The sequence below is a fragment of the Penicillium cinerascens genome (genome assembly GCF_028974065.1).
Source record: "Penicillium cinerascens strain IBT 15544 chromosome Unknown contig_16_segment0_segment0, whole genome shotgun sequence".
Lineage (NCBI taxonomy): Eukaryota > Fungi > Ascomycota > Eurotiomycetes > Eurotiales > Aspergillaceae > Penicillium > Penicillium cinerascens.
This window is the reverse complement of record NW_026695286.1, coordinates 2497477-2524386: the sequence shown is the minus strand read 5'-3', so window position 1 is coordinate 2524386 and position 26910 is coordinate 2497477. Positions and strand designations below refer to the sequence as shown.

At 52.4% G+C, this 26910-nt stretch overlaps 11 protein-coding genes across 11 annotated transcripts; 7 read left to right on the top strand and 4 right to left on the bottom strand.

The window, feature by feature from the left end:
• Positions 1–111: 111 nt before the first annotated feature.
• Positions 112–3518, bottom strand: N7498_000933 (uncharacterized protein; the record flags this gene model as incomplete). The annotated part of the gene is made up of 4 exons (XM_058447996.1): positions 112–1073; positions 1124–1583; positions 1640–3215; positions 3277–3518. 4 exons carry the CDS (start codon positions 3516–3518, stop codon positions 112–114), a joined length of 3240 nt encoding a protein of 1079 aa, XP_058313407.1.
• A 500-nt stretch (positions 3519–4018) lies between these two features.
• Positions 4019–5509, top strand: irs4 (the record flags this gene model as incomplete). The annotated part of the gene is made up of 1 exon (XM_058447995.1): positions 4019–5509. The coding sequence occupies one exon, from the start codon at positions 4019–4021 to the stop codon at positions 5507–5509; it is 1491 nt and encodes a 496-aa protein (XP_058313406.1).
• An 824-nt stretch (positions 5510–6333) lies between these two features.
• N7498_000931 (uncharacterized protein) lies at positions 6334–8918 on the top strand (the record flags this gene model as incomplete). The annotated part of the gene is made up of 9 exons (XM_058447994.1): positions 6334–6522; positions 6578–6716; positions 6772–6967; positions 7020–7590; positions 7641–7679; positions 7734–7802; positions 7873–8132; positions 8185–8819; positions 8872–8918. 9 exons carry the CDS (start codon positions 6334–6336, stop codon positions 8916–8918), a joined length of 2145 nt encoding a protein of 714 aa, XP_058313405.1.
• A 304-nt stretch (positions 8919–9222) lies between these two features.
• On the bottom strand, positions 9223–11940 carry N7498_000930 (uncharacterized protein; the record flags this gene model as incomplete). The annotated part of the gene is made up of 5 exons (XM_058447993.1): positions 9223–9478; positions 9537–9686; positions 9744–9823; positions 9880–11754; positions 11821–11940. The coding sequence occupies 5 exons, from the start codon at positions 11938–11940 to the stop codon at positions 9223–9225; spliced, it is 2481 nt and encodes an 826-aa protein (XP_058313404.1).
• Positions 11941–12182: 242 nt separating this feature from the next.
• On the top strand, positions 12183–14912 carry spb1 (rRNA methyltransferase spb1). The gene is made up of 4 exons (XM_058447992.1): positions 12183–12266; positions 12319–12468; positions 12526–14233; positions 14288–14912. Exons 1-4 carry the CDS (start codon positions 12249–12251, stop codon positions 14842–14844), a joined length of 2433 nt encoding a protein of 810 aa, XP_058313403.1. The 5' UTR covers positions 12183–12248; the 3' UTR covers positions 14845–14912.
• Positions 14913–15191: 279 nt separating this feature from the next.
• On the top strand, positions 15192–16762 carry dot1 (histone methyltransferase DOT1; the record flags this gene model as incomplete). Its single annotated transcript, XM_058447991.1, has 2 exons — positions 15192–15739; positions 15799–16762. The coding sequence occupies 2 exons, from the start codon at positions 15192–15194 to the stop codon at positions 16760–16762; spliced, it is 1512 nt and encodes a 503-aa protein (XP_058313402.1).
• Positions 16763–16995: 233 nt separating this feature from the next.
• Positions 16996–17772, bottom strand: N7498_000927 (ATG16 family protein; the record flags this gene model as incomplete). Its single annotated transcript, XM_058447990.1, has 3 exons — positions 16996–17154; positions 17251–17627; positions 17688–17772. The coding sequence occupies 3 exons, from the start codon at positions 17770–17772 to the stop codon at positions 16996–16998; spliced, it is 621 nt and encodes a 206-aa protein (XP_058313401.1).
• Positions 17773–17966: 194 nt separating this feature from the next.
• Positions 17967–19129, top strand: rab7 (Rab family GTPase YPT7). Its single transcript, XM_058447989.1, has 6 exons — positions 17967–18058; positions 18135–18188; positions 18282–18377; positions 18437–18616; positions 18693–18840; positions 18896–19129. The coding sequence occupies exons 1-6, from the start codon at positions 18029–18031 to the stop codon at positions 19003–19005; spliced, it is 618 nt and encodes a 205-aa protein (XP_058313400.1). The 5' UTR covers positions 17967–18028; the 3' UTR covers positions 19006–19129.
• A 533-nt stretch (positions 19130–19662) lies between these two features.
• N7498_000925 (DMT family transporter) lies at positions 19663–21219 on the top strand (the record flags this gene model as incomplete). The annotated part of the gene is made up of 6 exons (XM_058447988.1): positions 19663–19782; positions 19854–20192; positions 20243–20248; positions 20314–20386; positions 20443–20858; positions 20923–21219. 6 exons carry the CDS (start codon positions 19663–19665, stop codon positions 21217–21219), a joined length of 1251 nt encoding a protein of 416 aa, XP_058313399.1.
• A 659-nt stretch (positions 21220–21878) lies between these two features.
• N7498_000924 (PH domain-containing protein) lies at positions 21879–23081 on the bottom strand (the record flags this gene model as incomplete). The annotated part of the gene is made up of 1 exon (XM_058447987.1): positions 21879–23081. The coding sequence occupies one exon, from the start codon at positions 23079–23081 to the stop codon at positions 21879–21881; it is 1203 nt and encodes a 400-aa protein (XP_058313398.1).
• Positions 23082–24424: 1343 nt separating this feature from the next.
• On the top strand, positions 24425–26881 carry N7498_000923 (glycosyltransferase family 15 protein). Its single transcript, XM_058447986.1, has 4 exons — positions 24425–25067; positions 25134–25544; positions 25600–25686; positions 25739–26881. Exons 1-4 carry the CDS (start codon positions 24796–24798, stop codon positions 26487–26489), a joined length of 1521 nt encoding a protein of 506 aa, XP_058313397.1. The 5' UTR covers positions 24425–24795; the 3' UTR covers positions 26490–26881.
• The last annotated feature ends 29 nt before the right edge of the window (positions 26882–26910 follow it).

Sequence of the window (26910 nt, the reverse complement as noted above, 5' to 3'; positions counted from 1 at the left end):
ATGTGACATCACGCCGAAGTATACACCAGGAAATAATGATGCATTTGAAGACTAATGTACAATTCAGGGGTATTTTGAAAAAAAAAAAAAAAAGAGAATAAAACAGTGAGATCAAGATCCACCCATGCTGGCATTATGATTGTGCTCAGTGCTTGGTTGTCGCGCCATCACATCAGCCAGACGCGTCAATATCACAATGAATCTCTTCGAGACGCCCCACGCCGTCAGACTAGTCAGAATTTCACAGCCGACACGAAGCATCCTCTCTGGTCCTTCAGGTGCGCAGATGTTGCCAACTCCAGTGACATTGCCTCGCATAGAATGACCTTTCCGGACAAAAAGCTGCACCAGCTCATCATCGCATGGCCGATCCAAATGGACAAAACTCGGCTCTTCCGAAAGCTCTATTCCGGACACTTGCAGATGCGGAATAGAGTCCTGGGTTGCATGAGCATGACATGAGCCATATGCCCATAGTGTCAGCACAGCAAGAAAAACGGCGACTGGTTCGTGGAATGCACTCATGGAGTATCGCCGAACGTGCCAGAGAGTGGCACCGGCATGAATGATTGAAAGGCGAGCCTTATATTGGTCATGCTTAACCCAACGCCAGATGTACTGCCACTCAATTGCCTGGTGTCGCTTGCTCCACCGCAACTGGTCTGTTGCCAAAGATGTTGCAAGCGAGCGGATTTCACGAAACGGCGCGAGTAGAACGAGTCGTGCTGCATGAAGATGAAGAACAGTAGGGTGCTCCATTCCGGCGGCCTTGGCCACAGTGCTATTCGCGGTCCAGTGCAAAATATCCAGACAATCACACGTGCTGTTGCGCCATTTGGAATAGGATGGGATCCCCGGAAGCCATACCGGGCCGGGGGGAACGGCGGTCTCTCGTGATTGCCTTTTGGCAGTTGGGTTCCAGAAAGACAAGGGTCGGCGGAAGTAATCACCGACTTCCCACATGCGGTGATAAAGGGCGTGAAGGAGAAGGATATGACTGAATTCTCCGATCCCGGAAACAAGCTTCTTCTCTATGTACAATATGTGCACGGTATCGTATAATGAGTCGTTAACTAAGAGGGTCAGCATTTCTTCCTGGGTAGGCAATCGACATGAATGGTACCGGTTGTATTATCCCACCGGTGCCTCCAAGCCTCGGCAGAACCAATCTGCCATAGCTTCTCATGGGCAGGCAGTGAAGCTTGCCCATCATCAAGGGATAAAAGCGGCCGGTCTTCGAAATAGTATGCAAGTGTGCAGTCCAGGAGCTTCAAGTAAGACATAGTCAGTTGAAGTCGCACATTTTCCAAGGGAGGAGTGTATACCCAAATACAGTAGCCCGTTCGCCGCCGAGTTTCATCTTGCGCCCATTTTACCCACATGACTTCAGATGAAGTACTGGATATATCCGTATGCGATGAGGAGAGGAGCTTTTCGTGGCTTGCAAATGTCACAAGATCTTTGAACATTTTTAAAGCCGATAGCTTATCTTGCTCGCTACCACTGTGAAGGAGCCCAATGCAATTGAGTAGCATTGCTTGCATCAAGTGAAGTGACACACGTTCCATGTCAGATTTCTCTTTCTATCGAAGAGCATTTGTTAGTATGTAGAGCCAAGTGAGTAGGGGAAAACGTTTACCTCGACGTATAGAGCTCGTCGTATCATCTCATGAAAGGCATTCCCACATTGGTCTGCTTCGTATATACTTGAAGTACGGCAGCCGATTGCCATTATTGCCAATACCAACAGCCAATGGCACCGGTTCAGGTCGAAGGTAGGTTGGTGGATTATGGGATAAACATCGTGAAATGAATCAAAGTAGGATGCAAGATAACCTGTACAGTTCTCTGCAGTCGGAAAATAATCCGATTCAAACACCTCGAAAAATGAATTTTCGGTGCGGCAAAGCAGCAAGAAGTTGCGGTAAAGCTCTTGATGGGTGTTTGTGTCAATGGGTCGCACGGACTTGGCCACTTCTGCATTGTTGACACTTATCTCGTGAGTACTTGGAAATCCATGGCGACGCACATTGTCTTCAGCGATTGATTGCCCGGATAGAGCCATTGCCTTGACTGCATTTGGCCATGGGACATGTTTCTTTCTGTAGCTCGGAAGACGGGCTCCGCCGCCATCAACGTAATAGTCGGATGACCTCTTTGAAGAATCCATCGATTCGGAATATGGAGATGCTTCGCTGCCAACTTTTGAATACCTCCTGGGGCTTCCCATGTCGGTTCCCAGCGAAATATTTCCGGAAGGGGTATGGGAGAAGTTTTCGGCCATTGAAGGGCTAATTTGTTCAGTGTTGGTGACAGGTGGATACCATGCCATGCGGGTTGGATAGGAATCTGAAACGGCAGACTGAGGTTGTTGCGAAGGAACTCCAGACAGCTGGGTCGGTCCATTAGATGCACTGGCGAAGAGCTCGTTGGGGAGCCAGTTTATGGTAGAAAGCATAGATTGATCGAACAATGAGGAATCAAATTCCAGTGTCATCTGCGCATTCCCGCTTATGTCCATTTCTATATCAGCAACCGAGTTTGTCAGGTCCGGTTGAAGATCCCTCCCGTTGGGGCTGAGGCCAGAGGTCGGATCAACCGAGAACATCTCCGGCACATCAGGAGTCGCCATTTCATTAGGTGGATGTTGACTGGTATCGTTTGGATACACAGCTGATGACAGTCGCGTCGAAGGGAGTTGATTCGACGATGGCAAGTATAACGGGGGGTTAGAAGCCCCCGCAATAGGTGCTCTTCCATCGGACGAAATACTTTCTCTGTGGGTATCCATTCGACTTGAGAAGGTATTTACCGAAGCGTTCGGCGAAGTTACGCCATGAATGTTATTCACGGAAAACTCGGCCATTTGGCTAGATGATCCGTGTTCAATTTCCATCGACTCAGCTTCATCACCGTTGAGTCGGTTAGAAGATGGTAAAGGGGTCTGTGGCTCATGCTCCAGCATATCCAATCCAGACACTCCTTTGGAAGCGCCATTTCGGACTTTTCCCCTCGACCGTCTTTCCGTAGGATACTGGCATTCGAGCAAACGGTTATCGCAACGTCCGCATGGAGTACCACCGCTGCATCGCACTCTCGCCGTGGCGCAGCTAAAGCATGCGCGAAATGTCTTGACGGTGATGCGGTGGGCACGATCCTTGCCGCCTTCGCCTCCGGTGGTATGGTGACTTAGTTCGTGCCGGTGGAGGGTATCACTGTGCAATGTCGCTACATGTTAGCCACGGTCAACTCGTCCCAGATGGCGCACCAGCATACGTTCGTGAAAAATGTCGGCCACACTGAGCGCATTCGAAGGGTTTCTCCTTCGTGTGACTGCGCAGATGGCGCTTCAGGTGCTCCGGTCGCCGAAAAATGCTGCTACAGACAGAGCATCGAACATGGCCCGAGGGCGAGTCTCGGTTGTCCCCAGGCTGATGAGCGCCTTGTCCCCGATCTGCGCGCGAATCCATATCGTGCATTGCAGTCTCAGGACGCGCATTGTCGTTCTCCGAGAGCATGCCGACGGGAGTATATCGAGGCTATGTGCATCTCCAGGCTCGATAAGCGTCAGTAGTTTCATAGAAACTGGGGGATCGGGGGGTCGGGGGATCGCATGGTATAAATTGGCTGAAATAGTTAGATCGGCCCGCCACATGCGGGGAGAAAGGGACACGCACGGCGATTGGTCTTCGATTTAAACGGGCTCGGTTAATTTTGAATCTGGGTTGAGCTCGGGTACGATGGTTAAGATACATTCCCTATTTATACGGGCTCTGCCAGTTTCTCATCGGCCTCATGCCAGCGAGCAGAGGGTACTTCCGTTGCCAGGCCCGTAGGTACGCTGTTACTTCTGGTGCCGAAGTACCTCGAGCTCCGGCCGGTACGTGGACGTTGAGTGCACGGGCGCCCGGTGGGCCTGTCGTGCTTTTTTATCCTCAGCTCAGCCCCAAGATTGTTGCAGTTCATCTGCAACCTTCTTCAACTTAACTGGCGCAATCCAACGCTGGTGATCGATTTCATGAATGGCGAGATCGCCGCGACCCAGCGGTTGGCTTCCGCGTCCCGAGATAACTCCGCCTTACAAGGTGCAACCATCGCCTTCAACCAACATCCGCGAAGCGCGCCACATGTGAACCCCCAGCTCTCTGCTGCAGCCGCCGCCGCAGTGGCCAGCTCGATGAACCGCAATGCAGGAGCTAGACGCCCGACCGTGGGATCTGAGTCGGAACACGAAGTCCCCTCCGTGAAGGAGATGGTAGGGAGGCTGAACGCCAACCAGCTCTCCGCACCCAACATATCGAATCGTGGACGATCACCGGTCCCGACCCTATCACCACCTCCAGAACAGATCGCCGCACGTCTTGCCGCCTCCAGATCACCTTCTAGAAAACCAGAACCGGCAATCGATGCTGCCAGACTCGGTGCCATGCGAAGCGTCAGCAGGATGCAGTCCCAAGCTTCGACCGAGCGACGCGAGCTGCGCTCTCCCACCCCCATCCGCCCCTTGCCCGTCAGAGATAGCCCGGTGGATAAAATGCTTCTGGATGACGACCCGCGCTTTGAGCCAGAGCCCACGGGTGTGCGCATCTCAACCCGGCCATCCAGAGCCGGGAGTCTTCGTGACCAGGCCCCGAGTCCCCATCCCTCCATAAGCTCTCGAATATCCTCAATACCACCCGATGAGCTGAAGCCGAAGCTTCCCCCACGGTCTACAGGCCCCTCACAGGGTACTTCAAGAAAAGCGCTTCCCCCCGCGACCCCGTTACGCACATCAACACCCAGCATGGCATCAATATCGGGTCGATCTCATACCAGCAGCTCAAGCACCATGGACGAAACCGAAGCCCTCTCTAATGCAATTGTGGCCTCCTCCCTCGCATCCGCACGGGCATCCCCCGTGACAAAAGTACCCCCACCACCTCCACGACGACGACGGGCCCGCTCCCGTTCGATCCTGCATTTAGCACATTCACCAAAAAGTGATCTATCACGTACGCCAAGCCCGCCCAAGGGAATGCCGATGACGCTTCGAGGCATGCCAAAGGCCGACGATACGGATGCAGGCCACCGGCACCGGCTGCTCAAGAAGCATCCGCACAAACATCATGAAGGAGATCGTAAACGATGGAGGCAGGAAGTCACGGAGAAGGAGCGCAAGCGTTACGAAGGCGTGTGGGCATCTAACAAGGGGCTACTCATCCCTCCCGGACGAGGCGATCCGAATGGGGCCGGGAGATGGCCGCCGCCATCAGAGATGGTGCTTAACCTAGTGGTCCGTGAAATTTGGTCCCGCAGCCGGCTACCAACCGCAGTGCTGGAGCAAGTGTGGGATCTTGTGGATCAGCAGCAGATCGGACTTCTGACGAAAGAGGAATTCGTGGTTGGAATGTGGCTGATCGACCAGAAGTTAAAGGGCCACAAACTTCCAGTCAAAGTCCCCGACAGCGTCTGGGACAGCGTGCGGTATGTCTCGGGCATCAAGCTTTCGACGGTGGGCAGGATGCAGTAAGCATGTGTACAGGTCATGATGCATGAATAGATGGTGTGTAGTTGATGTTCAGCGTAGGGCCTCCGTGTGTTCGCTTCCGTGGGGCTCTATGTAAATCGAAGCCGGAAAAGTATATACTGGAAGTGTATTTTATTAGAAACTACAGTATGCATGAACATTTTCAAATCGAAAGCTCTCATATTTTCTCATACTTTGAACCCGATGCGCTCATATCTCGGCATTTACATCCCTCTCCTTCGGGGCCCACTTCCGCTAGAACAACGGCCACACCCGGGGACTTCGGGAAACCCCCGGCCTGATCTGCAAGGTTCGATGCTCTGATCATCTCTAGCACTTCCGAGGTTGCTTACTGGCGCTATATCCGCAGCTAAACACCAACCCAAAATCCACAGGTGAGGCGAATTGCCCCACGTGACCCCGAACGAGTACTTCGCAACCTGCGCAGTCCTCTTTCACGAGAGCACAGATATTCCGGGGTACTCTAGGGTTGAGCTAGCGCAATAGGTTACATCCCTAGCAGAGAAGGTTCCCCATCTCCGTCATACCCTTTCCATTCCTTGCGGTGAGCACGAGGCGGGACCCCCGATGGTGACAAATTGCGGACGTCTATGAAACTGCGAGCAAACCCCGAAACTCCACGCTCGGGATTTGCGCCTGAGAACGATCAATCGGCATTCTTTCTATATCACGGCTCCTCACCTCCACAATTCAACCACTAAGCATCGACTTAAATTTCGTAACCGGAGTGAAAAGAAGTATCGAACGAAAAAAAAAGGTTTTCCGGGAAGTCTCCATGCCTTTTTAAGATCCCGGCGTGATTCGCCATGGCCGAACCTTTTCAGGACTTTGCGGCCGAGCGGCCGATGCGCAAGAAATTTGCCAAACCCCCGGTCAAAGTAGCTTGTTTGCCCTGGTGCGCCTTCCTCGATCTTTTCGTGGCGTCCCCCGCTAATCTCCTGCTAGTCGCGCTTCGAGAACTCGATGTGGCGGGCAAGAGCCCTGTTCCAACGTACGTGCCCTTGTGGTTGATTCGGTCCGCATTCGATGCGTACATACTAATTTGTCTAGTGTATCTCCAAAGGCCGAAAGTGCTCGTACTTGCCCAGCAAACGAGGTGGGCCTCGTAAGAAGAAGCAGAAGGCATCGCCGTCGCCCGAGGACTCGCCGGAGGACGCCCAGTATGCCGTTGTGCCCGAGTTTGAAGAGCGTATGTACTGGCCTGTTGAGATTCCCTGATGCTCATGTCCCTAATGTCTCCTTAGCGGCTGGCATGTTCAGCCAGATCGATGTGCTCTCTGCACCAGGTGCCGGTTTACGCCATCTGGATTTCACAATGCCTTCCATGTTCCAGTCCTACTTGGGTGACGAGAACCCGTCTTCGGTTCAGATGGAACCCGGGCCTTCATCCTTGAATACACAGCAGTGCTTCGTGAGAACTTATGGAAGCGAGGCGGAGATGTCAGTACCGTATTCCCAAAGGCCTTGCATTGCCATCTAACGCAACATCCAGTCTCAATGCCTACTACGACTTTATTCATTCATACTTTCCCCTTTTACCGCCACGAACATCACCTCCGTGTCGAGATCGCCCACTGCACTGCCCGATCTCATGTTCCAACCCGTCCGCGGAACCCTTGATGATGTACCGACCTCGTTCGCCTTTGAGTCTCGCGGTGGCCGCTGTGCTAGCGCTGATTCCGCATCCCGCTGACACCGAGCCGACATCCCCAATGTCCATCTTACAGCGAAGGACGTACGCGCATGCGTTTGCGCAGCTGGCTAATTCCATCATCGAGGCGGAATGCGATCTTGAGCTGTCAACGACCGATCCCGGTCAGGCATTATCAAACCCGCGACCTCCGATCAGCCGGGACAGACTTCATGCTCGGGTTCCAGAGGATCTGGAGACTCTTCTTGCTTTACTAATTCTTTCGGTATACGAGTATGCTCAGCGAGGCAACCTGCTCAAGATGAGATATCGTGCCGGCCAAGCCTTGGCTCTAGCTCTGGACAAATCGCTTCATGCGCACGTGGAGGAGAATGAATTCTCCGAAGCCCGACGAAGAGCATGGTGGATGACGGTTTGTTGCCCTTCCCCTCTGACTTGGATTGCTTCTTACCCTGGCTCTAGTACTATTGCGTTTTACAAGGCTCAATCGTGAGCACAACTGTAAGCGCTCTTGGAGTGAGACCTTGGATCAAAGGTGTGCTAACATGACATTAGCCGCCCACGATTGTTATTAATGACCCTCAATTCACAACACCATACCCACACTTTTCTTCAGATTCGGAGGTCAGTATCCCGAAACGGTGCCCGGTATTGCCGTCAGTCAGTCTAATCAAGGAACTGACATCTATTCCAGGGCTGGTCTGTTTTAATACAAGCTCAGCAAGTTTTGGTATCAGCAACGCAGTTCATCGATGATCTGAACAAGTCCCTCTCGTCGCAATCGGGTATGCAATACATGTACGGACGAATGCAACAGCTCGACTCCTGGACCAACGCCGTGCTCGCGCAGGCAGAAGTTCTCCCCATCGCCTCGCTTGACACCGACTTTGGCGACCAACACGAAACCATCACCGCCCTTTGTATACGTTCAATTTCCCGCATCAAATTGTCCAGGTAGGCATAGACCAACCACATCGACTTCAGCCTCCATCTAATAATGTTCCAGTGCACAAATCAAAATACACCGCTTTAGAGCATTTAGCGACATCCCCCTTTTCATTAAAAGACACTGCGACCTAACAGCCGCAAACCCAAACCACCCCCCAATCGACCTCAACAAACTCTCCATCTCAGGATCAGGAATCCACAATGTCTCCTGTCCATGCAGTAACCTCAACCCATTTCAACGCTCCGCCTCCACCGAATACATGACCCCATCCGACTCCTCCACCACCTCGGACACCCACCCCTACATCCCACAGTACCCCTTCGCATCCGGATTCCCATACAGCTCGCAGCACTCTGCGAAAATCTGTTTCAACGCTGCAATCGTCATTTCCCGCGTGTTCGAAACTCTGCCATACCCGCACCCGCTTTATAGCAATCAGGAGCAGCACCAAAGTCGTCCGCTACCTCGGACTATGCCTTCATTTGCATGCTGTCTAATGCAGAGTAGTTACGCGATGTTCATGATTTTTTACAAAGCCCGCGTGGCGAAGCAATTCTCACTCGACTGGGAGAACGATCTTACGGGCGACTCAATAGACCGGCTCTTTGGGGAGATACGTCAGGGACTGCAGCGGATTATCGGGGTGCTGTCGAACTACTCGCTTGCTTTTGAGGCGTTGGATGGGATGAGAGGTAATATCCCCTTTTCAATATCCTAGTTATTGGCGATTACTGACAATCCCAGATGAAATCCAAGGTGCATTTCACGCGGCGTTCCCCGCATCTGTTTAATTGAAGCCCTATTTTCCCAGCGCATCTTGCATTTTCTGCGACACACTCGCCCCCCCCCCTTCTCCTCTACTACCGACATCATAAATTATTCATCACATTCCAAGGGGTTTGGTTTTATGGTTATGATGCATGTAATTAAGGTATATCGGAAAGTTCTATTTAATACCCAAATGAAAGGGACCTTTTCTCATCTTTAAGAAGACAAAAGATGTTATTATCAAAAAATGTGCAAGGAATTGTATGTTTCCTCTAATGGAGTCGCTAAAGGGACGCTAAAACGAGGGTAATGCAGAAATGTGAGGAACTATAGCTTTGACCGGATTCCCTCAAGTCGGAACTTGACATCCTTCAAGACCTTGCTTGACGGCTTCCAGTCATCGAACTGGCGCAGGAGCTCCATCATTTCTTCTTGTAGCTCGCGCCGCACATGTTCTTCTTCCAAAAGGCCACGCATGGCGAACGGCAGGATATATGGGTTGGGGATGGCCGGGCCGGACCTTTTGATGTGTAGGCTGGCGTCTGGGACAGTGGAGGTTTCCTGGGCAAATTGGATGGCCATGCTAGTAGAAGAAAAAAAAGTTAGGACAATAGCTATCAGAAGTGACGGATCACACATACTAGTACACGGCTTCGTCATCGTACAGACGGGAATGTCCCTCCCCGGTGTAGAGACTGCCAGCCAATGGACTGCTGAGTTCGCGAATAAGCCCATGATCTTGGACCCCAAGGTTTCGAAGCTTGAGAGCGAATCCAACAAGATGCGAGAGGCTAAGAGATAGAATCAGCATGGAGCCGCCCTTGGCTTTCCGCGGTGAATGGACTCACAAGCTCGGAGCGTGAACTCTGCCGTCTACGAAAACGGACCGGTAGATATATGGGTGGGATATTGGAGAGAATAGGGCAGACTGTCAAATTTGTTTAGCGAAATTGGTTCATCATGGTGAATGGCAGGCGAACAAACCTCAAGTGAGACCAATTGATCATCGATACTTCCAACATATGATATGCGAACACCAAAGTTAAGACAACATTTCAATGCAGCCTCGTAGTCTTTGGAGACTTTGCTGAAAGGTAGCTCAAATTCAAAGAGCTCACCAGCTGATCCGCTGATCCATCTAGATCGATATGCGGAGAAGGGGCCCATATTCACACCTGCCATGGCACAGATGCCCACACGCGAGGCGTTGATGCAGCCAAAGGATATCAACTTTGCAACCAGCATGATTGAGACTGGCACGCCTTGACTGTGACAAGCAAGCATGATAAAATCAGCCTTTCGAATCTCTTCCATCCAGTTGAGAAGTAGCTTCCATAGCAGGTCCACTCGTTCGGAGATGCGACCTTCTCCTTCCAATGCAATCTTTTCAATGTCACAAGAGTAGCCATGATCAGCCGTATATTTTCGAATAGACTCCGCGGCCATATTTGAAAATCGAATGGATGTACCCGTAGGCTGACCCAACACGCTCCGGATCAGAGGCGCGGGGAAATAGCCATGAACGCCAATGGCCAAGGCTCGCTTGATACGAGGAGGTTCTTTGACTCGCAACACATGCTTGTGTTCCGGGCCTTTGGTGTAATGAAGGAATCGACCAAGAGATTGCAAAATGGTTGGCGATTCTTCTAAATTATACGTGTCTTCGAAGCGTGGAAGCACTTGGTTGGGGAGGATTTTCTGTAGTTGCTTTGAAGCAGTGACGTCGGCTGGTCGAGGCTCGGCAAGTGGTGCGGATGCAGAGGTTGCTTCCATAGCAGAGACAGACCCATCTTTAGCACTCTTGTCCTTGAGCGGCTTGACATTGACACTGCTTTTCTTGGTAATGTTGACATTGGTTTCCGGGTCCGGCTCAAGCGATGTCTCCCGTGGCGGGGAGTTTTGATCGATTGTCGCTTCGACTCCTTCAACATGCTGTGGTTTCTGAACAGACGGGTCTTTCGAATCTTTAGACCAGAATGACCACCCAAAGGATCTTGTGTTTTCAGCAGGAGGCTTTGGCGGATCAGCTGCCTCTTCATGTTCTTCTTCCGGATCTTTAGGTGACATATTCACGTCTTCATTCACCGATATTTGGGGCTCTGCCGGAGAGGCTTTGCTCGGTTCCACCGTAGCCTGCTCTCCCTGCTTACTCGATGAGGCCGATCCGTACCACATCTGCAGCCAAGAACGCTTCTGGGCGGTGGAAGCAGTCTCGGTTATAGTATTGGCCTGTAGTGAAACCTGATCTGGCTGTTGTACCTGTTGGTCCTCCGGCGCGGGCGAGTCTTGAGTGGTTGGCTGTGTGTCGGTCTGCTTCGTAGTCTGGTCCTGGTCAGACTGTGTTTCTGCCGTCTCTGCAGACTCCGGGCCAGCGCTCTTTTCGGTATTGCCTGCCCTGTGTAGCCAAGAAAACCACCCGCCAGATGCCTCAGTATGATCTGCTTGTGACGTGTTGGGATCGGTGCCAGCGTTATTAGAGACGGGCTCTTGTGCTTCTGCTGGTTTCTCTACGGGCTTTAAGGGTTCTTCTTCAGTAGTCTCTTTGTCGGGCGTTGACGTTCCTGTAGCTGCCGGAGCTTCAAGCTTATCCAAAGCCGTTGTGGAGGCCGATGCGTCCGACACAATGTTGACCCTGGTCGTAGTCGCATCGGCGGGCAGTGATCGAGTTGACGCCCCTGCCTTTCGGGTCAGTTGAATAGACGGATGTATCTGTTTGGAGGTATCGAGGAGAGAGGCGGAGGTGCCCGCGACGCTGGAGGCTACGTTTTGAGCGACGGATATGCTCTCACGGGCAACCTCGGTAACTGGAGCCGCCTTGGACACCCGCGAGATGGCCGACCAATTTCCAGGGTACCAGGTCTATAGAAGGGACCACCAGTGGTTAGTGACAGATCAAGAATGAGCTTTTCGAGCATCTAGACTTACGGCGGGCCCTTGAGACTTGGAGCCCGAGCGATCTCGGGCAGCATTGTTCGGAGACGCGGGGGACGGTGAGTCCTCGCCAGGGCTGGGCTTCACTCTCTTGCGAGATCTCTTTGGTGTCATGGACGCGAGGATAGTCTCATTAAGTCCCATCAACCAAAACACAACCACCGATATGAAATGATCTAGAAAGTTAACAAGCGCCACGAGCCAGGATGGCTGATATCATGTCACATGGTCTTGGGTGCCTGGTGATTGCGACTGTCGCCTGAGGCCACAACACGGCAACACTCCAGGGCGGTGAGCGATAAGTCGACTTTTTTTTTCTGCGGTGCCGCTGGGATCGAAGGGTATACAACCTCTATCACTCATTTTTTCCCCTCTTGCATTCAGGGCAATAAGGTCTTTGAAAAGACCGCCCGTGATTCAAAATGGCGATCCAGAAAAAGGTATGTCTGTTCGCGCATGTTCCACGTCGGCCTTTGTATTGACTCTCCCAAGCACGGAAAAGGTCGTTTGGATAAATGGTATCGGCTTGCGAAGGAGAAGGGCTACCGAGCCCGTGCTGCTTTCAAGTTGATTCAGCTGAATAAGAAGTATGGGTTCTTGGAGAAGAGCAAAGTTCTTCTTGACCTATGTGCGGCACCTGGTGTAAGTTTTCCTTACAAATCTTCTCTTCCGCAGAAATCGTTTCTAACAACCGCCTAGTCATGGTGTCAAGTCGCTGCGGAATGCATGCCCGCGCAGAGTCTCATTATCGGTGTCGATCTCGCCCCGATTAAACCCATCCCTCGAGCAATTACTTTCCAGAGCGACATCACTACCGAGAAGTGTCGTGCTACAATTCGAGGCCACCTCAAACACTGGAAGGCTGACACCGTTCTTCACGATGGTGCGCCCAATGTCGGTACAGCCTGGGTTCAGGATGCCTTCTCGCAAGCAGAACTGGTCCTTCAGTCTCTGAAGCTGGCAACGGAGTTCTTGGCGGAGGGTGGAAATTTCGTCACAAAGGTCTTCCGGTCTAAGGATTACAACCCTCTTCTGTGGGTGTTCAAGCAGCTGTTCACATCCGTGGAGGCGACCAAGCCCCCTTCGTCGCGCAATGTGTCTGCCGAAATTTTCGTCGTCTGCCGTGGATTTAAGGCCCCCAAGCGCCTCGACCCGAAATTCCTCGACCCCAAGCATGTCTTTGCTGAACTTTCAGCACCCACTCCCAACAATGAAGCGAAGGTTTTCAACCCAGAGAAGAAGAAGCGCAAGCGTGAAGGTTACGAGGAGGGAGACTATACCCAATTCAAGGAAATCCCGGTGTCCGAATTCATCAATACTACAGACCCCATCGCCATTCTGGGTCAATACAATAAACTCAGTTTCGTGGAACCACCCAGTGGAGACCTCGCTTTGTCCACAGTGAACCGACTTGAGGAAACTACGGACGAGATCAAAACCTGCTGCGAGGATCTGAAGATTCTTGGTAAGAAGGAATTCCGCAACTTGCTGCGATGGCGCCTGAGGGTTCGCGAGAAGTTCGGCCTCGTCGTGAAGAAAAAGCAGGACCAGGACCAGGAAGAGTCCGAGGAAGTGGCCGAGATTGCCCCGATGGATGAGGAATTGGCGATTCAGGAACAGCTGCTGAAGATGCGCGAGAAGGAAAGCACCCGTGACAAGAAAGAGCGCCGCAAGGAGAACGAGAAGAAGCGAAAGGAGATTGTCCGCATGCAGATGCATATGACCACCCCCATGGATATCGGCATGGAGCAGCATGGACCCGGAGGCGACGATACCACATTCTCTCTTAAACGGGTGGATCGGGCAAATGCTAGAGATGCGGTTGTAAACGCCCGTGATCTGCCAGCTGAGAGCGACAACGAGTCTGAGTCTGAGTCCGAGTCAGAAGATGACGACGAGGATGGCGATCGCCTGGAGCGGGAACTCGACTCCATGTACGAGCATTACCAAGAGCGCATGGAGGACAGGGACTCAAAACTGCGCGCAAAGAAGGCTCGTAAGGAATACGAGTCCGAGGCATGGGAGGGTTTCTCCGACGAGAACAAGAGCGATGATGAGGACGAAGAGGATGAGGATTCCAAGACTGCCGCTTCTGCAGTCCGGGCACCTCAGTCTGGTAGCCTCTCCAACAACGCTGCTATGTTCTTCGACCAAGATATCTTCCAAGGGGTAGACGAAGACGAGGAGGAGGATGAGGACGATGATGAGGAAGAGGAAGAAGACGAGGATGAGGACGAGGAGGAAGACAGCGACATCGAGATGGATGAAGAAGAGGTTCCCGCTCCTACGCCGAAGCAAAAGAACAAGAAGGAGAACAAGAAAGAAGCAAAGAAGCAGGAGTCGGAATGGGTTGACTCTGACGAAGAGCCCGAGGAGCAAGACCCTCGAAAGCCCAACGGCCAGCTTGGTAAGTCTCACTCTACTGTGAATGATTAAGAGGGTTATTCTAACATCAACGCAGACATCGATATCATCACCGCGGAGGCCATGGCTTTGGCTCAGCAGATGGCTAGTGGCGAGAAGAAAACCTCAGACGTTGTTGACGATGGCTGGAACCGCTATTCGTTCCGTGACGTGGATGGCATGCCGGATTGGTTCATGGATGACGAGAACCAGCACAGCAAGATCCAGCGCCCGATCACCAAGGCCGCCGCGGCTGCCATCAAGGAGAAGATGCGTGCTATCAATGCCCGTCCGATCAAGAAGGTGATGGAGGCCAAGGGCCGCAAGAAGTTCAAGGCGGCACAGAAGCTGGAGAAGCTGCGCAAGAAGTCTGCTCTGCTGGCCGATGACGAGGCACTCAGTGAGCGGGACAAGTCCCAGGCCATCACCAAGCTGATGAGTAAGGCTACGAAGAAGAAGCCCAAGCAGCAAGTCAAGCTGGTGGTTGCCCGGGGTGCCAACCGTGGTATCTCCGGTCGTCCCAAGGGTGTCAAGGGCAAGTACAAGATTGTGGATTCGCGTATGAAGAAGGATATCCGGGCCCAGAAGAGACTGGCGAAGAAGAAAAAGGCGTAAATGTACCATTGTGGATAGAGAGCATTACATAGTCAATCGAGGGAGATACCCACGCTACTAAAAGCCAACCTGCACCTGTAGACCTCCAGTGCTCCTAACGTGCACGACGTTTTTACGTAGAGTTCGCCAAGAACCACGCGGGACCACCGCCGCGGGCGCGGGTTCCTAAAGTTCCCCGAGTGGCGGCTTATTGATAGTTCCTCTTTTCTTCTTCCTTCCTCTCCAACTCTCCGAGCCCTGGGGGTTTGTTTATATACTTGGCTCTGTTTCATGTTCTTTCGGTGCATGTTTTAATTCTTCATTTTCTTGTCTATATCACTATCCTACCTCTTCCCCACTACTCCCTCATGGGCTTTTTCGACCACCTCCAAAAAGGAGGGGCCTTCTCTCTGCAGCCACAGAAGACTCAGATCCGCAAAGTCGTTCAAAAAGCCCCGGCTGCCCCGACACGGTCGACAACACAAATTCCGAACTCGCGGACCCCTCGAGTCCAGTCGTCGTCGGAACGGAGCCGCAAGACGCACGCGCTCAAAGCCCGATCAGTCTCGAGTGACGCGGATGCTCGCCCCTCCAAGCGACTCACCCCTCCTAATCGCATACGGAAGCGACTGACCCCGGAGACTCGGCTTTCAAGCGACGACGATGCCAGCGACAGCGATACCTCGTTCGAAGTGCGCAAGCGTGCACGCACGAGCGCCAGCGCGGAACCCGATCCCGATAGACGGATTCGCTCGGTGAAGGCATTTTCTGATGAAGGGACTCGGCCGTTTAAGATGGTGCATGCTGTGGATATCACGTCACGTCAGAAAGCAGGGAAATTTAAGCCGGCCTTTGGCGTCGAGGGCAAGCCTACGGAGATCCTCTTGCAGTATCCTAGTGCTTCGCAAAAAGAGCGGTATGCGCCTCTGGTGGTTAATATGACTTGGAAGGAGTTTTGCTGATTCCTGCGACTAGATTCGACTCCATGATACCAAAAGACAACGAGGACTTCCGGCCCATCGACGACATCGTTCAGGTTATCGAGACCGTCTCCGACAATTACATACCGGCTGAAGAGGCGGATGAGTTCAATAACGAGACCAGTGGGATCAGACGGCGACTGCGTCGTGCTTTGGCTGTGACATCGGAGAGCCAGTTCCGCGAGGCCGTCGAGGATTACAACAAGGCGATTCAGCGGTTGAGAGAGAGCGGTAGCCTTGCGAAGCATCTAGACACAACACAGCTCATCAGTTTACCTTGGGTCGAACGAATTCTGACCCAAATCTATGCGCGAACGGTGTCACCCCGAGTTGAATCTCTCCGACAGTACGAGAACGGCACGGACAACGTGTACGGTGAACTTCTCCCCAGATTCATCAGCAATATCTTCAAGGAGACCAAGTTGAAGTCAGGTCAGGTCTTCGTTGATCTCGGCTCGGGCGTGGGCAACGTTGTTCTTCAAGCAGCGCTTGAAGTTGGCTGCGAGAGTTGGGGTTGCGAGATGATGAACAATGCGTGCGATCTCGCCGAGCTGCAGCAATCCGAGTTCAAAGCCCGCTGCCGTCTCTGGGGAATCGCACCGGGCAAGACGCATCTAGTGCGCGGCGACTTCCTGGAACAGGAGAGTATCGTCAACGTGTTGAAGCGAGCAGACGTGGTGCTTATCAACAACCAAGCTTTTACACCCCAGCTTAACAACGAGCTGATCAATCACTTCCTCGACATGAAAGAAGGTTGCAAGATAGTTTCTCTCAAGTCGTTTGTCCCGGCCGGCCACAAGATCCAGTCGCGCAATCTCAACTCCCCGATCAACCTCCTCAAGGTCCAGCAGAAGAACTACTGGTCAAACAGTGTCAGCTGGACCGATGTCGGCGGCACCTACTTCATTGCCACCAAGGACAGCTCTCGACTGAAGAGATTCATGGAGAACTCGCTCTAGACATCGACAGATCATTTTAGGATTGAAAGTTGGGTAAATTCGCCTTTTTTTGGTTTGTGTACATTTTCATGTTTCCTGTTGGATATATCCCCGGTTTATATGTATGATACCAATTCGACTTGTACAAAGACAGTCTGATCTATGAGCTAAATCTTCCTGTTTATCTGGTCAATATGCATATAGAGTGTGGCATCTAGAATTTGTCAAGCATCGGTTGAGAAGAGCCATAAATTTCAAGAGAACTTCGAGGCATCGTTCATGGCATCAGCTTCCTGGCCCATCCGTGCCATCCAGCGGTCAACTAGCTCCTTATTCTCACGTTGAAGTTTGCTTGACTTCTCATCGGCCATATTGAGCTGCAGATTGAGTGTCGCTATCTCGTCTTGGAAATCCTGTTGTAAAATGGTCAGATCATGTCAATCACGGTTCCCATCCGAGCCAATAGAACACCCCTTCGGTGGAATCTGTGACATGTAAAAACTGCCTACCTCCAATAACTTGGCTTTCTGTCGGAGCTCTTCATCTCTATCTTTCAGGCGCAACTGTAAATTTGTTCTTTCGTGGTCCAGAGCGTTGAGTCGCCGGCTATCTTGGGCATTTTTTTTGCGCAGTTTTTCGTACTCCGTGTTCACTCTGTCCAAACGGCCTTGTAGTTCTGAGCGAGATCGCTGTGCCTCTGACAAGTCTGCTCGGGTAGTGATTAAAAGGTCGGTCGCAGAAGATCCCTCGGTCGGCTGTTTCTTGGATGTCGCTACCGGAGGCGAAGCAGTACGAGCTTCATGGCCAGAGGGCCTCAGTTGACCTGGGCCGGCGCTGGAATCCAAGGGGGTGGTGAGCTGCGCAGTGCGATCTGCGAGCCGAGAATCTATGGAGTAGTCAGTAACAAGTAGACTGACGGGGTGGAAGGACGATTCAGAGAACGAACAGGCATCGTAGAGTGCAGAGTTGGCCTTTTCCCTTTGGTCCCGCACTGCAAGGGCAGCCAGATACTCCTCTCTCCATTGGGCCATCAGCCGAGAAGGATAGATCGGGAAACGGGGAATGTGTCGAATGCGATGATGTCGACGCTATCTGTTATCAGCCTCCACCGCCCCCCTCGACCGCCCGGCCATGCATCATCACCCGCTGCAACCCAACTCCAACTCTCTTGCGATCTTCACTCTCCTCAGCCCCTTCAGGCTTTCCGAATAGCTCTAATTTGCCTCTGAGCCTATATCTGTTGGTTTTATTTCACTCTTTTCAAGGGTTCCCAGTCACACCGTTGCCATGGCGTCACGGAAGAAGGTCCTCCTCAAGGTACGATCTCCGCAGCAGCTCCGGCACGCGATAGTCTGCTACGACTCTTTGCTAACATGTCGTCTTTCTGCTCTAGGTGATCATTCTCGGTGACAGCGGTGTCGGAAAGACCAGTTTGATGAACCAATATGTGCGTCCTTTTCCCTCTCGACCCATTTAGCTAGCGCCCGTCCACAGTTTCCCATTTTCACAGCGCTAACGTATCGCTCTTTCGGTTCATTAGGTCAACAAGAAGTTCAGTGGAAGCTACAAGGCCACTATTGGAGCTGATTTCCTGACCAAAGAAGTCCTCGTCGATGACCGACTAGTGACCATGCAGGTAACGGCCGCTCCGCTATCCGACGAAGATTGATCTTTCAACTAACTTTCCACAAATAGATTTGGGACACTGCCGGCCAAGAGCGGTTTCAATCATTGGGCGTTGCCTTCTACCGGGGAGCCGACTGCTGTGTCCTGGTCTACGACGTCAACAACTCCAAGAGTTTCGAGGCACTCGACAGCTGGCGGGACGAGTTCCTGATCCAGGCTAGCCCTCGTGATCCCGAAAATTTCCCATTTGTAAGCCCCCGGATCTTAGCAACACCGATTGACGGCTTTCGTGGCCTACAAAACCCCGATACTGATGGACATGCAGGTGGTGATCGGCAATAAGATCGACGTGGAGGAGAACAAGCGCATGATTTCCGGGAAACGGGCCATGACATTCTGTCAGTCCAAGGGCAACATTCCCTACTTTGAGACCAGTGCCAAGGAGGCCGTCAACGTTGAGCAGGCTTTCGAAGGTGAGGCCACCGCAACATTACCATGAATCATGTTCATTATGCTAACCCACACTAGTCATTGCCCGGAGTGCCCTCGCACAGGAAGAGGCCGAGGAGTTCAGTGGCGAATTCAGTGACCCGATCAACATCCATCTGGACAATGAGCGCGATGGCTGTGCCTGTTGATACCCTTGCCCGATACTCATGACGTTTCAGCGATATCCTCTTTTCTCTGTTTCCTTTTTATGTCATACCGTTGCTGGTGCTTCTCGGTTTCCGAAGGTTTCCGCTTGTAGAGAAGGTCATTGGTATGTTTGGACGTGTTTTTGTCCTGTAGATGCTCTCGGCTTGCAGTTATGAAGAAACTGGGTTGGACTCGAGCGCGATGGATTGCTCGGCCCTGCCTTGTTAATGGGCATGTGATCTCTAGGTCTACTGCAATACGATCGTTTCCAGTATTAAGTCCACTCGGGTGCTATTTTCTACTTTTTTCTACATGTATTTTTTGAATTTCATCTGTAGTCTTGAAAATGTCTCGTACACTTCAATATACAACGTTGCGCTATGAGGAATCATGTGTGAATTTCTCCGGCGGAAGAACCGCCGATAGAACCCTCACATCCTTATCGTCCATCCCAATCCGGGCTTGGCGTGTCCCCCCCACGCTCTTCCTGCTGGACAGGGAGTTTTCTCAAGTCCTCAGACTCACCTGACTCTCTTTCCGGGGTGCTGACCGATGTTCGTGACCTGCACCTCTTGTGCTACCTTGCCGACCCGGCATGCCCCCATCTGAGCCGCCCCTCTCAATCACTCGTGTGTCAGACACACTTCAAGCCTGCGACCATGGCAACTGCCGCCAACGCTCCTAGCCCGAAAGTCCTGGGCGTAGCCCGACGGACTCTGGGTATCGGTCTGCTCCTGGTCGTGGTGTTCCTGTGGACGGCCTCAAATTTCCTAGGAAGCGTACGTTCAACCTTCTCCAGGGCCACTTGGACTTGCGATGCACCGGATACTAACAGCGAGACACTATACAGACCATCTTCGCGGATAAAACTTATCCCAAGCCCTTCTTTGTGACCTACATCAACACCTCGTTCTTTACCATGCCCCTGGTTACCATTCTTATCAGCCGCACCTGGGGACTCTGGCGCACCAATAGAATTTCCCGAGTGAACTCATTCCGGAGTCTACTGCACCATTTGGATTCGGATAATCCCAAACATGGGGAGGAACATGACTACCTGCGCGCTGGGTCTCTCGACTATGAACCTGGTGGTGACGATACCGCGCGGGATTTGCGGCCGAAATCGGATGACGGCAAGCTCGGATTGAAAGCGACGGCCAAACTGAGCTTCCAGTTTTGTTTACTTTGGGTATGTACTCTTGGGTTTATAGAGAAAAAGGATATGCTAACTAGTCACAGTTTATTGTATGTCTTATTTGCCAATATCGCCTGCACTGAGCTCTGGTCGAATCTAACGTGATGTTGAACAGGCGAACTACTTTGCCCTGGCATGTCTGCAATTCACGACCGTGGGAAGCACGACCATTTTGACTTCCACCAGCGGTAAGAGCCCTCCGATAATGTAGAGCAATGGTGCCTGATAGCTGATAATTACGCAGGTGTCTGGACCTTAGTCTTCGGAGCCTTTATCGGAGTCGAGAAATTCACCGTCCGCAAATTCCTCGGCGTCGTAGCATCTCTAATTGGAATCATCCTGATCTCGCGCGTGGACCTCTCAAAATCAGACGATACCGCAACCCCAGATGGTAGCGAGAGCTCATTCCCGCACAAGACGACCGCGGAGATTGCACTCGGCGACGCCATGGCAGCGTTCAGCGCCATCATGTACGGCGTCTACACGATTGTGATGAAGAAGCAGGTGGGCGACGAGTCGAAGGTGAACATGCAACTGTTCTTCGGTCTTGTCGGCTTTTTCAATCTCGTGATGCTGTGGCCCGGTTTCTTTATTCTGCACTGGACGGGCGTCGAAAGTTTCTCGCTGCCTGAAACAAAGCGGATCTGGACTATTATCTTGGTATGAGATTCCTCGTGATTGTTTTGCCTTGGGTAAATCTGGCATCAAAACTGACTCTTTCTAGGTCAACTCTGTCTCCTCGTTCCTCTCTGATATAGCCTGGGCCTACGCCATGCTCCTGACAACCCCACTCGTCGTGACCGTCGGTCTCAGCTTGACCATCCCATTGTCCTTGGTCGGCCAGATAGTACTACAATCACAGTACGCCAGTCCACTATACTGGGTCGGTGCTGCGATCGTGTTCCTTTCTTTCCTGGTTGTCAACCACGAAAGCAAGACTCAAGAAGATGACGCTTCAGCTGATATAGCCCGGGCATCATCTGGCGAGTATGAAAGCATTCCTCGCGATGAAGTGAGGTAGATGTGTATTTTATTTCCTCTAGATACTGTCTTCTGCAGCGCATCTGTACATTTGTTATTCCTATTTCTCCGGAATCGTTTCGCACTGTTCTGGTGCCACCGTAGATTGATTTCGAGTTAGCGTGTTCAGAGACAACTGCGTCTGTACATGGCATTTTATGCAGCGAATGTTCAGAGTTATTATGAAGCTCTTAAATTGACTTCGACTTCTTTTGTATTTCAAGGAGCCACTGATTTATAATTAGGTGGGTACCCAAATATCAACGAGAGATAAGGACATCGCTATAAATCCAACAGATTATGAGAGCATCAAAACCACTTGCCTCGGATCTTCAATCAATTAATAGACCAATGAAAATTAGTAGGTGTCAAGTAGATAAGGACAACATAAGGGAAGTGAGGAAAGAATGCAGAAAAAAGAGCCACCCCTATGAACAGTGCAAAAGATTCAACGCCTGTCAGCTCCCTCGACGCTATGAATCAGACCTGGGTATATTCAGTTGAACGATGTAAATGAAATGTTAGAAAGACAGGACTAGGCCAGCGGCCGGATATCAGGTAAAGCGGCAGGAGAAAGACAGGGTAAGTGGAACCACGGTCGGTAGAGATGGTGAAATGCAAAGGGAAAAGAACGAGTATACCCAAGCAGATATGCAATGCCTACGTCGCGACAGCCGGGGTGGCACCGAGTTTCTTGCGGAAGACAATGACGCTCTTCAACGCGCCCAGCCAGCGCGCCAGGGACTCTTCATCTGGAGCACAGAGCCGATACGTTTTCTCTTCGGCGATGATCTGCAGACAAAAGGTCTTGGACCGCGACATGGGGTCGACCTCGGCGGCATCAATCACCTGTGACATGGATATGATCTTGAGCGCCAAGTACTCCTGCTCGTCCTTGTAGAAGGCCAGACTCTTGGGCCGTAGCACCACCCAGAGCCGCTTCCATTGCCGCACGGTTCCTTTGATCCGCAGCCCCTGCAGGTATCCCTGGCACACTACGCGTTCCGGATCGCGCAGGATACCGAGTTCGGAGTATTTGCTCGTGTCCCGTGGTAAGGTTGGTAAGGACGTGGGTTTGTCTTCCGGGGCGGAAAGGGATAAGGTGTGGATAGATGGCATGGAGCGCAGGTAGCTGCTCCGGGTGGGCGGCGATCCGTCTGAAAGCTCCGAGTAAGAAGTGATTTCGTTTCCCGAGTAATCCTGAATGTAGGAGGGTTTGCGGGCAGACGGGCCTGGGGACAGTGCTCGGCCGAGTTCGGGCGAGCTGGCACGGCCGGCGACATCAAAATCAGAGTGGTCGGTCGTGTCTTCGATAAGCTGTTTATGGATTGCGGGGCACTCGCGTCTCCTGGACAGGGCCATGAAGGCCACCTCGTCCTCGTTGCCGGGAACTTCGGCGCGAATGCGATCGATCCAGTCATCGGCGTCGCGTTCGGACAGAACCTCGAAACGATAGTTCTTGGATGGCGTGAAGACACCGAAGACGTGCTGGCGATTGGAACGGGGAGACTTGACCGGCGCGACGGCCGTCACTTCGGAGAGGCTGATGGAGATGCGGATACGGGTAGCCTCCTCGTCCTTGTAGACGGAGAGAAGGTTGGGGCGCAGGACGAGGTAGGCGGGTTTCCAAGAGGCGCGGAAGACATGCTTGTGCTTGACGCGACGGCAAACCTTTCCGGACTTCAAGACGCGGTCGAATTCGAAGCTACCGTTCTCGTTGACGGGTGAGAAAGTACCCAGGTTGACATGGCCGTTGCGGGAGGGCGGCGCGCGGAAATGGACGGCGTGGTTGGGCACTTGAATGGCGGGGGATCTGCTGCTCTGTCCCTCCGACGACGAGGGACGAGCCAGTACCTGATTCATGGTGGCCGTGCAGACATGTACAAAGGAGAGAAGAGAAGAGGTCTAGATCAAGGTTTCCAGGAAAAGGGGGTAACCCCCGCGACGTTCTGCAGTTCGACGATCGTTGCCCATCGACGAAGTCGGAGAGGCCCGAGAGAAATAGCCTTTAGGGGATGACCCGGTCAGAGGCGAGGGTCACATTATAATATATTGGGCTGATGTCAAACTGAGGGCGGGAACGAGTCATTCTAGGATCCGTTTCAAGGTTGACCACGGATGAAGTCAGCGGTCCAGTGATTGTACTTATACTCCAGAGCTAGACTAGGTACCTATTTGGCTGCCTAAGTACTCAGCCTCGACCTTTGCTATACACAGTACGGAGTATATCGACATCAAAATACCAAGACATACCGGGTCCTTCGAGTAAGCAGGCACACGAACAGAGTCCGGGTCCGGGTCCAGACCCGCCTCCCTTCCGTCTTTAGGCCACATCGCCCGTAGTGAGTGGAGCCGCAGATTGGCTGGACCTTGGTACTGTACTTATTTTTCCGTGCTGGCGAATATGCACGGAGAGGTACTGGTACTTTGCTCATTTCAATTTTATTTGATTTCGAGCTGCTTCTGTTGCTGTACTGTCCGCGTATATCGCCGCCATTGGCTCCGGTCGCACTCGGCATAATGGCCGAGACGTCGCCGACGCCCTGGACCCTCGATCGACAGACGCTAGTTCCAGGTGCGCGACGCACACGAGCCGCCTTGCAGCGAGGTACTCTGTGGTACACATGTACGGAGTACCTGAGATCTATCGACGAGCCCCTATAAGTACCTCTAAGTACCTGGATACATAGGAACCAGGTACTGAGTAATATTTGCCATCTTCGTTGCCACGAGAAGAACCTGTGGACCAAGATCGCCTGGATCGTCACCTAGATACCATCTACACGACCCGTTTATAGACTAAGCTTCGAGAAAAAAAAAAGCCAAGTCTGTCGTAGGTCGGATGTACCTACATCTACCGCGCACCGCGTGGGTATCACAGCGCTATGCAGGGGAAGTCCACGACGGTTGACACCAACACCGACTACCTTGAGAAGAACATGAAACTAGACCGAACGGGACCAAGTCAACTGTACGGCCAAAATCGAAAAAAAGAAAACCACCCCAGAAAATCTCCTATCCAAGTAAAATACACGCGGATAACAAGGCTAATACGCTCACTCATCGTTTCAACCCTGAACCGAGGGGCGAGGTCTGAAATTAACGGTTTCGGTGTGACGGGCCACAAACGCTTGCGCCTCCCTGGTCTTGGCAGACCCTTCTCCCATCCCCATCTCCCTTTCCCTTCTCTTTCCACTCTTATTTGGCCCCCTCGACCTTCCCATATTCATGTCCTCTAACCCCTTATTTTCCTCATCGTTTACCTCCTTTGCGTTGCTCCCGACGTCCTCCTCTCCATCTTGGGTCTGAGAAGGTTAGTTGGGGGAAGGAGAAAGGAGGCATTCCTCCGGCCACTCGTTTTGTCTTGTGAGATCTGATCGTCACTTCCGAAAAAAAGGTACCCGTTCACTCCGGTACTCTTCCTCGTCCCCTCGTCGTCGCTCGACCCGTCGACAAGTCACGCCCCTCCCCCCCCCTGATCACCGTTTGGGGTCGATAACGCCTGGTTCCGGCTCTGCTGCTTGGGTCCCGTTGACTTGGCCACCGTGGGTCTTCGACGCGTGCCCCCATCGCAGCCATGAGCTTCATTCAGCGCATCACCAAACGGCTGCCCAGTGCGCCTAGCCTCCCCTTAGAAGATGTCTCCCGCGAAAAGGGCCACGGCTCGCCGCGGTTCGCCTTCTTCCGTCGGCGCATTCGGTTGAAGGGCAATTCTTCCATTTCTATACCCCTGGGATTTGTTTTACTATTTCCATGCCTTGTAATTGTCTTCATTCTACTTCTTTTCGTCCGACATCCTTCGTCTCCCGGGGGCATCCTAATTCCAGCGGGCACTCCGCCCTCCATTCGGTTCGTGTCACCTCCCGGTTCCCCCCCCAACGTTGCAATAGCTAACCCCTGCCGCCTCCGATATAGCAAAATCAGCGAAAAGCATGACAAAGTCTTTGCCACCGGCTGTATGCCTATCGATCACGCAGAAATCGCAAAGGCCCCTCGCGCCAACGCCGCTTTCGTCGTTCTCGCGAGAAACAAGGAGCTGGACGGTGTCATTCAGTCCCTCAAGTCGATCGAGCGACACTTCAACCGCTGGTATCACTACCCCTACGTCTTCCTTAACGATGGAGACTTCGACGAGGACTTCCGGGCCACCGTGAAGAACTACACCAGCGCTCCTGTGGAGTTCGGCAAGATCGATAACTCCATGTGGGGTTTCCCCGACTGGGTTGACCACGAGGTTGCCAAGGAAGGTATTCGGAAACAAGGTGATGCTGCTATCATGTATGGTGGTATGGAGAGCTATCACCACATGTGCCGCTTTTACTCGGGGTAAGTGGCCCCGCTTAACCGTCGCGGTACATTCAATACTGACGCAGATAACCAGACACTTCTACAAGCACCCTCTCCTGATGAAATATGAATGGTACTGGCGCCTGGAGCCCGAGATCAAGTACTTCTGTGATATCACATAGTAAGCCCATCCTATCTGTCCTGCGACCCGTCCAGTCACTTACACGAAGCAGTGATCCCTTCATCAAGATGATTGAGGCGAACAAGACATACGGTTTCACCATTGCTGTCAAGGAACTTCGCGAGACAGTTCCCAACATTTTCCGCTATGCCTCAGCCTATAAGCGCAAGAACAACCTGCCTTCCAAGGGTCTGTGGGAGATGTTCCTTGAGCGCCCAGAGGAGACCACCCCGCCAGAGGGAGAGAAGAAGCAGGAGAAACTCCCCGAGGAGATTCTACAGTCTGAAATTGGCGACAACGGTCTCGATGATATTGACCCGGAAGCCATGGAGGGCGAAAGTTACAACATGTGTCACTTCTGGAGTAACTTCGAGATTGCGCGCCTAGATTGGTTCCGCAGTAAGGAGTACGAAGATTTCTTCCAAATGATGGATCGCAGTGGTGGGTTCTGGAATGAACGTTGGGGTGACGCACCTATTCATTCCCTCGCGGCCGGTGCTCTTCTCGGTGTCAAGGACATCCACTACTTCCGTGATTTCGGTTACCGACACACCACGATCCAACATTGCCCAGCCAACGCTCCCGCACGGCAATTACCGCGTGAGCCCTACCTTGAAAAGACCACCGACGACGAGAAGAAGCGGATTGAAGAAGACGAGTATTGGGCTACGTCGGACCCGGTCAAGGAGAACGGAGTTGGATGCCGATGCCGCTGTGACACCGACATTGTCGATGTCGAAGGCAAGCAGGGCAGCTGCTTGCCCGAATGGGTTGAGGTCGCTGGTGGTTGGGCCTCGCCGTAAAGCCATCATAAACGCCTCGGCCATTTCTATGCATCGTTTCATTACCTGCTTCCACATGCTTTCCATTCGGCTTCGAGCATCACCTGGGCTTGTCCCTTGGGAGTTTTCTGCTGAAGCCTGCGTGTTATGTTGGCCGGGGTTTCTTTTTAGGCGGCGTTCAACGGATCTGTCGGTTTTTCTACTTGGAAGATGGCGTGACCATGTCTATCATCCATGTTGACATATTCATCTAGCGTGTTGTCCACGTCACTGGGATTGGCAGTGTACTGTTTTTGGTTGTTCGACGGAGGGAGGCCGTCGTCTGGTCCTTCGTGGCCGTCGATACCACGCGATCATAACGCCCGTTCGCCAATGGTTATATATCCTGCCCTCTCGCGCTGGCAGCCCGTCCTCTTTTTTCCAAGCCTTTCTCCAACGCACT

Coding starts and splice junctions, on each gene's coding strand:
- spb1 (XM_058447992.1), top strand. Junction 12,469..12,525: donor ACCTATGTGCGGCACCTGGT/GTAAGTTTTCCT, acceptor ACAACCGCCTAG/TCATGGTGTCAAGTCGCTGC. Junction 14,234..14,287: donor AAAGCCCAACGGCCAGCTTG/GTAAGTCTCACT, acceptor ACATCAACGCAG/ACATCGATATCATCACCGCG.
- rab7 (XM_058447989.1), top strand. CDS start 18,029: ATGGCGTCACGGAAGAAGGTCCTCCTCAAG. Junction 18,189..18,281: donor CCAGTTTGATGAACCAATAT/GTGCGTCCTTTT, acceptor TCGGTTCATTAG/GTCAACAAGAAGTTCAGTGG. Junction 18,378..18,436: donor ACCGACTAGTGACCATGCAG/GTAACGGCCGCT, acceptor TTCCACAAATAG/ATTTGGGACACTGCCGGCCA.
- N7498_000923 (XM_058447986.1), top strand. CDS start 24,796: ATGAGCTTCATTCAGCGCATCACCAAACGGCTGCCCAGTGCGCCTAGC. Junction 25,545..25,599: donor ATGTGCCGCTTTTACTCGGG/GTAAGTGGCCCC, acceptor GCAGATAACCAG/ACACTTCTACAAGCACCCTC. Junction 25,687..25,738: donor TACTTCTGTGATATCACATA/GTAAGCCCATCC, acceptor TACACGAAGCAG/TGATCCCTTCATCAAGATGA.